The sequence below is a fragment of the Limulus polyphemus genome, unplaced genomic scaffold (genome assembly GCF_000517525.1).
Source record: "Limulus polyphemus unplaced genomic scaffold, Limulus_polyphemus-2.1.2 Scaffold1825, whole genome shotgun sequence".
Classification (NCBI taxonomy): Eukaryota; Metazoa; Arthropoda; class Merostomata; order Xiphosura; family Limulidae; genus Limulus; species Limulus polyphemus.
The window spans coordinates 128153-136623 of NW_013667435.1; the positions used below are offsets into that span (position 1 = coordinate 128153).

General features: G+C 31.3%; 1 protein-coding gene across 2 annotated transcripts; it reads right to left on the minus strand.

The window, feature by feature from the left end:
* Positions 1 to 2922: 2922 nt before the first annotated feature.
* LOC106465068 (ER membrane protein complex subunit 6-like) lies at positions 2923 to 8089 on the minus strand. 2 transcript variants are annotated; one of them, XR_002611890.1, is made up of 2 exons: positions 8014 to 8089; positions 2923 to 3541 (listed from the first exon to the last, which is right to left on the minus strand). XR_002611890.1 is itself a non-coding variant. In XM_013925265.2 (2 exons), exons 1-2 carry the CDS (start codon positions 7628 to 7630, stop codon positions 3180 to 3182), a joined length of 375 nt encoding a protein of 124 aa, XP_013780719.2. In that variant the 5' UTR covers positions 7631 to 7828; the 3' UTR covers positions 2923 to 3179. The 2 variants fall into 2 exon arrangements, 1 of the variants encoding a protein (XP_013780719.2); XM_013925265.2 differs by lacking the exon at positions 8014 to 8089 and adding an exon at positions 7618 to 7828.
* Positions 8090 to 8471: the final 382 nt, after the last annotated feature.

Consider the following 8471-nt stretch of genomic DNA (forward strand, 5'->3'; position numbering starts at 1 on the left):
GGTTTGCAGGTTACACATAAAGGAAGCACAATTTCCCTGTTCTCTTCACCTCCACTCTGTAACTTTTCCGAAAGATGTCACCTGTTTTAAACACTAGCACCATTACAAAGTAGTGTGTTGTCAGTCAGTAGACACTAAAATGACGCCACATAAGGAACGCTTAACGTTGCAATTTGTACTGTGACGTCAGCAAAACGTGCGCATGCCATTAATCACGAGAAGAATTATGCTTTCTTTAGACTATAACACAGCATGACATGAATTTCAAAGGCAAGAAATAAAAATATTTGTTACTGTTAATTTTGGTTTTATTTACTCTTGAAACAGAACACTTTCGGAAACACTGCAGAAGTATATCTAGTTAAAACTCCTATTTTTGATAACTGCTTGGTTTTTCGGTGTGAATAAAGCGATTTATAAGGATAATTTAGTTAAAACTGCTTGTTTGTTGTCTTGAAAGTGTAGTACATACAGCTTATGAAGCAGTTGAAAATTTTTATGCAGCAATAAATCTGTTTCTGAAATGACATAATTTGATATTATAAAATGAAACCTTTATTTTCAAAGGCATCAACAAGAGTGGATAACCTGTATATATTAAGTGAACTTTGGCTGTCAACGTCTTCAAATCTTTAACAATAGTAGTAATACAAGTGAAAAAAAAAGGGTGTGTGTCAAAAGATGCATTCTTTTGTATCTGCTCTGGATCTGCTTTAGACTCCCCAAGTCCTTCATCCACTGGTCAGGCCTAGTAATTATTATGTCTCGCTGTGGGTCAAAACATCCAGGGTTCAATACATCAATATGTGACACTGCTTTATACATTTCATTCAGCTGTGGGTGCAATATAAAAGTAACAGTCAGTCCAATTACCGGTTTAAAGACCTGATCAATACCCTTGTGGACAGTGGGACTGATGGCTGGTTGCCCTCTCTCTTTCTCTTGTCAGTAACTGAAAACTAGGTGTAGTTATACCTAAGTCCTAGGACTCTCTGATACTGCCATCTAGTCCACATATGGATAAGGTAGCGTGTAGGTTGAAAATACTATTTTTAAGAAAAATCCATTTTCATACGAAACAAAGAAAGATCAACACATATTCAGAAGTATAATTTATCTCATCTATACATATAAACTATTTGTATAATTATATAATATACATGCAACACTTGTTTTCAGCAAGTAAACCACCATTATTACTCCTAGACTGTTTGATTTATTTACTTTCAACTACTTAGAAAACAACCACAACTGTAGTTTAGAAAGTGTCCTTATTTTAGCTTCAAGAGATGGAGTGGATAAAAATATCACATACAATGTACAAGTTTTCATCATCTTTATATTGAGAAATATGACATGTGGCTGGAAAACCATCAAGTTGATCTAGTTTCAAGTTAACCATTGTTGTTCTTGTAAGTAGATAATACTTGTTACTGCCTGGAGAGAACATTACTTAATATGGCACATACTGTATGGATGTCAATAGCACTGTTCTTAAATTATTATTAAGGTCAAAGGTTTTCACACTTTACAAAGCCATGAAACTCTCATATTTCATTCCTCCTGTCAGGAAACCCCAACCCTTAAACCCTAGCCTAGAAGAAAGTGACCAAGTTCGTAACAGTATTATTAACGTAAAATTCTAAATAAATATACAAAAAATATGATGGTCAATATCAACTGACTCATGATTTTTTAAAAATACATTTAGTATCTGATGGATTAATACTTAATAATTGAAAAAAACCTCCATTACCCATTATATAGAACATATAAATGGAAAAATCAGAATCTGGATAGAATAGCACCAAATACAGATTGTTATAATAACATAAATTCTAGGGACTAAGTTTAGCCTTAATGTTTGTTAAGCAGTGAAATATAAATCTAAACTCTTGAAATATTTAATACTTAACAAACCCCTTTATCTTTAATATTACCATATAACTGACCCCCAAAGACATCTGTGATAAAATACCATAAACATTCTAAAAAACTCTAAATTACATAACATGACAGAAACATTACTTGCTAATATTTCACAGAAGCATCTACTTGATCTATGTATATCAGAAGCGTCTATTGTACTTTATCTATGTATATCCAATACAGTAAAAACAATCACCCTTATGAGCATTCAGTTTTCATACTGATATTTTCAAAGGACATAAACCTTAAGACAATAGTGTAAGTTCTAATATTTTGGACAAAATTAAATGAAAACTCTCTGTATATAGTTATTCCTAATTTTAAACTGATAAGCTAGATGGGAGGCACCATAAATAACTCACTGAATATTGGGAGTTGACCATCACTCTTATAACACACTCATGGCCCCTCAGTGTGGAGTGGTTTTATGGATGACTAGAAATATAAATACTTGTCCCTCCATTACATTTTGTTCTGTAATGTCATTACATGTACTGCATACATCACAATTCAAATAGCTTACTTTTCTTGACATTATTATTACTAGCAGAAATGCCACTCTATGGGGGTTGTTTGTGCTAGTAATTACTGATTAGTAATTAAAAGTCGTACTGTTTACTGAAAAATAATATTTTTTTAAAGAACTCCATTTTCTCAGTACTATATTTAAAAATTATATCAATAAAGATATAATCAAACCCTTATATACAGTCCTAGTGAAAGTCATGTTCTCGTTGTGAGGAGAGTAATTTTATTTAAAATTGTGTTCTATTATAAAGAAATGGTTGTTACACATACCACAGTTATTTTTTCTAATTGTCTAAATCTTTAATCCCAAAGTGTGAAATTTTTATTTGTGGTGCCATTCAATAGATGTCACAGGAGTTTTGGTTATATACAAAGATACTGACATACATGCTAAGTTCATTATAGTAAGATACACTTATTTTGTAATGAAAACAAGCACCAAAAAGTCAAAGAAAGATGCACATGTAAAAAGATGAACATTTATTTATGTGAAATTTTAATTCACTGCAGGTACTTCACTTTATACCTTCTTTCATTATCAGCAATAACCACTACAAGTACATAACACATTCAACTGGTAATAAATTAAGTAATAACGACAACGTCAATCTTACAATATTGCTTTCATTAAAGTCGAACAAATGTACATTTACATAACATGATGGATGTTTTCTTGCTTTGGGAAAACTAAAGCAAACGAAGAAATATTTCACACAACACTCTCAGTACACGTGAACCATTCCATATAAAAATGTCCAGAACAGCACGTACGTAAACAGACCTCCAAAGAGTCCACTTGTTAGTAATGTAGTTCGATTTCTGAAGTATTTCTTCCAGTCAGAACCCATTTTCATAATCAACATCATCCACAGAGCAAGTGCCATCATAAAGTAAAATGCAAATCCATATAAAGCCGTCAGTCCAAGGAGCCCAGCTGTACTACCAGACAGAGCCGACATAGAAATACGACAATATTCTACAATTGCAGCATTTTGCCGAACAGCTCCCTCACTGTAGGCAACTACTTCTCCACACTTGTCCTTTTTAACCTTGGATTTGATACTTGTGGGTGAAATCATGACAACTTGAAAAAATAATATGGAAACCATACATGTTGTTAATTTTAGCACGTAGCTATTATAAAAAATATACCCACACACTTTACATTAAATTTAGGTCACATCAGGGTTTAACTAGGGCATTTTTGGGGTACTTCCTTCTGTTCATTCTCAACACCAGGGAATTCTTAATATCATAATATTCAATTATGGTTAGTATCCTAAGTGATCACATAAGTATAATTATTGGTTACTTTTCTTCTTTCTAGATATTAACACTTAGCTGCTATTTTCATGATGATAGTGATCACAAGTTTATCTTCTGTATTCTACAAACAGACAGGTGTACTACATACTCATTTAGGTTCTACCTCATTAGGGCTTAAACCAACTAACATATTTTTGTCATTTTTTCTGATATTGATACTCGAATATTTAGATTTTAATTCATATAAAATGTACATAATTAACCCTTAAAATAATTCTTCTTAAAGTTAACTAACCTTGTTTTTACAGGTTTCCAACCATTTTTTCTGGGCAACAGTTCACAAGTTCTGCAAGGACATTATTGTTCTTGCACTTCAGGTGTTTTAATATTCAGTATCTTTAAACACTATATGTAGCACTTGTAAAAAATGTTCTAAAACTACAAACAAGCTCTACACCCAACTAAAATCATAGCACCATTAGGCTTCAGGTACAAGAGAAATAGAATCTCCATAAATATCACAGATGAAAATCAAACAAAAACAGATCTCAAGAGTATTATGACTTTAATCTATTTGTACTCTCTAAACAGTTCTCTCTCCAATTTACGTAATTTTTACTTAAACAAGATGTGTGTACCAACTAAACTTATATGAAACATTTTATGAAAATTCTTAAGAAAATGATATCAACATTATAGAAATTTAACATGCGTTGCATGATGACAGCTTGGATTAGATTTTCTTACTAGAAGTCCCTGTATGGTTATGCTGTGAAAGATTACGTTTGGTTTATTGATCAGTGTTAAATTTAGTAATAATTCTGTCAGAGTTTAATGGATTAAATGCTCTGTTGTACTCCTTTTTTATATACAAAATATTTTTCTAACTCTTGCTACAAAAGAATCAAATGACTGAATATAGTTCATAGTTTCAGCCTACAGAATAATATCTGCTGATAGGCTATCAAGGGTTTTTCTTTTTGAGGTGAGATTTTATTCCATGACTGACGTGGGGCTTTTTCACATAAAAAGAGTTACTATCCAGAAATAAAACACTCCCATTTGCAAGAAATCTAAGAGAAAGGACGGAGTTTTCCCCTGCCCTATAGAAAAAACCTGGGCTAGTTATGTTATTTACTGAGTGACACAATTTTCATTACTGAATGAATTTGATGTCAATTTGTGTTTTCTTATTGAAAATCAAAATTTAATAAAATGTATCATCCACAAAAATACTTATATATTTCAGTAAGTGGTAGTATTATCAAATCATTTTATGTTTATTGTTTAGTATATTAAAGAAGAAATGTAATTTAATAATTAGGTTACAAATTTTAGCTCATGTGTAAAAACCACAACCAATCTCATAAACTGTCTAATGAAATAGATAAAATTCAACAATTTTCTCTTACTAATTACAATATATGTATGTATTAAATTAATTACTCTTGAGATGTCATACACTTTGATATTTATACTTATAGTAATGTTGTGTAATATGTATTCACCACATACAGCATTTATCTTGTAAGTACACAGCAAATGTTGTGTTAGAATAACATAGTTAACACACAAAGGAAAAACGTTATCTATTGGACACAAAATGTGTATGTATAATTGTGTCAAAAATACATAGTGTGTTACATGGGAGGCCCTTATACATATTCAGATAAATGATGATAGCCTACCAATGATATAGGTTAGGTTTAAGGCCTGCTAAAGACTATAGAATTTATTTAGATTACAAACATATGTATACTGCATAAACATTGATTTCTCATCTCAAAAAATGTAGCATGAAAATAATAAAAATTTATCTGTGGGTAATTTGATTTTTTCTCCATGTCTTTGTTCATTCTATTTTTATTTTTCTTCTTTGTCCTGGTTTTTGCCTGTGGCAGGTGCCAGTAGTATACTTTCAGTTTTCTGTCATATGATGTACAAAATTTCAAATCATTCCTATTTGAGCTCCTTAGTAGTTTTTGAAAGACCTTACTTTCCTCTGTACTTTTATTTAACCAAATTTCTGGTTGACAATAATGCTGTTTGTATTCCTCTGTTAATATAAAGTCTCCTCTACCACTTATCACACTTTCATAGTTTCAGTCTTAGGACCTTTGCTATTTTTGATTTCCATCAATGACACAGATGAAGGAATGGTCAACAAATTACTCAAATTTGCAGATGATATTAAGGTCTTGGGTGTTGTTAGCTGTGAAGAGGATGCTGCTGATTTACAAAAGAATTTAGATCATTTAGCAAGTTAGACAAATAAATGGCAGATGGGTTTTAATTATAATAAACGCAAGATAATGCATGTGGGTTATCATAAGTATAATTTAGATGGGAATAACCTTAACAGTGTTATGAAGGAGAGGGATCTTGGTGTAATAGTTGATTAGTTTCTAAAGCCATCCAATCAGTGTGCTGTTGCTAGTGGCACGGTAAATAGGATTTTAAGTTGTATCTACAGAAATATTGAATACAAGTTTAAAGAGGTTATAATTTCATTGTATAGGTCACTGGTTAGGCCACATTTGGAATAATGTGTTCAGTCTTGGGCTCCTTACCTTAGGAAAGATTGAATTGTTGGAAAGGGTTCAGAGAAGGGTTACTAGAATGGTGCCTAGGATGGAGGGGTCATCATACAAGGAGAGGCTGAAACCTTTCAAATTGTTTTTTGTTGAAAAAAGAAGTTAGGAGGAATCTTATTAAGGTGTTTAAGATTGTAACGGGAATTGATAGTGTTGATGTATCATCTTTTTCATATTTAACAGTTAGAATAGTAGGACTAGGGGACACAAATATAAATTTTGGCAAGGTAGGAGTCATCTTCAGCTAAAACGGTTTTATTTTTCTAACAGGGTGGTTGGCCTTTGAATGTTGTAGTGCAGTAAATTTAAGTGAGTTTAAGAAAAAGCTTGATAAGTTTATGAATGACAAGGTCTGGCTTTAAGATTGTATTTTATTTTTTAAATTATTTTAATTTAGTTTAGAGGATGGAACAGCTGAGATGGACTAATAGGTCCCATGTTGTCCCAAAACATTAAGTTATGTTGTGATAACATATGCATGTCAAATTTCTTTTCATTTTCACCAAAGGTAAAACTTAAAAAAACACATTAATCCTTATATTGTGTCTGTACATATTCATAAACTAATTCAATCAGGTCTGGTATACTTTGTTTCTATTGTGCAAGTATTTTTAAGATGTAGTTCACTGACTAGCAATTGTTATTTGTCTGTCATTTCCCATTTCATTTAGTTTGACAAGAGGAATAATTCAATAGTTGAAATAATTTAAGAAGCACGTACCATTCTTCTCACACCACTTTTGAATTAGCACCCTTTGATTGTGTTTAGGAGGGACAGGTTAAAACACAAATCTGAATAAATAATATTATCAATGCAAGTAGATTTTTTACTACCTGATTTCAGAGGCAGGAGAGTTGGTTCAAAGTACTAAAACATCTATACAAAACAGATCAAAATCAGAATCGTGATCATACCATACTGTTAGTCTTAGGTCACACAAAGATCCAGTTCAAGTGTCCCCCAAGTAACACTAACATATTTTCTCAGTTAAAGCTTGATCTTCCTTGGTATATTAAATGTAAGACATTTGAAGTATTTCGGTATTAAGATGGACCCTCTTCGAAGTACTCAAATAGGGAATGATGAAATCAAATATTCTAAAGTTTAAGTTGTATTAAAATTTAAATAGCAAAAACTGATCGTGTAATACGAGTGACACTTCAGGCGTTAGGCCTAATAATAATAATATGTAAAGAAAAGTAGGGCTACTAATATTAGGCCTACCTCTGTTATTCATTTTATAAGTTATTGTAAAAATTATTAGAACTCACTAGCAAATAAACAATGTTATTACACTACCTCGGTCAAACATAGTTCTAACTTCTAGTACTATTATTACTAATATTTGTAACAATCGCGAGCCAAACTGTTAACAGCTGGACACGTACTTATATCCTAAGCTCTTAATCTTATTTTAGTTTTTACAACTGAACGATTTCGCCGATTTAGTACGAAATTTCATAGTAGTTAGTATTACTGATAGTATTACCAGGCTTTGAGTTTGATTGAAAATGAAAGGTAGTAAATTACGTGTATATTTAAAATGTAGAATAATATGGGTGTGACTTAGCGAATTATACTTTTATTTTGTTATGGCTTTCTTTCCGTTAATTTATTAATATTATTCCTTCTATCATTTAGTTCAACTTTGAATTTTTAGTTATAATATAACTTATATTATAAGCGCTAACTCACCTCCTAAATTCTACTTTTAGTTAGAGCACGTTGATTTTTGTGATGTTTGTATTATGAAACTGACACAAGCTTCCCCTAGCGGTAACATATAGATATTAATGTTGTGGAAGATTATGTAAATTACGATAATAACTAGTCATAAAAGGTGTAACACAATGGTCTGACCACTAAATAAGAACTTTTCCTTGATCTTAAATGAGTTAATTTACGAGATATAGTTACAACTAATTATTGCTCGATGTTGTTATTGGTTTTGAGAAGTGGTTTAATTTTGGGATATTATTATTATTTTTTGGAATTAATTGTTTATTTATTCTAGTTCTATTTTCTAATTCCTATATTTATTGGAATTAATAATATTGATATTTATGTTGTGTTATTTATTAACGCTTGTATTGTTACGTCTCTGGTCGTTTGTAAATTTTCCGTAGAAATTCTTTCCGAGAAACTTCAGCGAT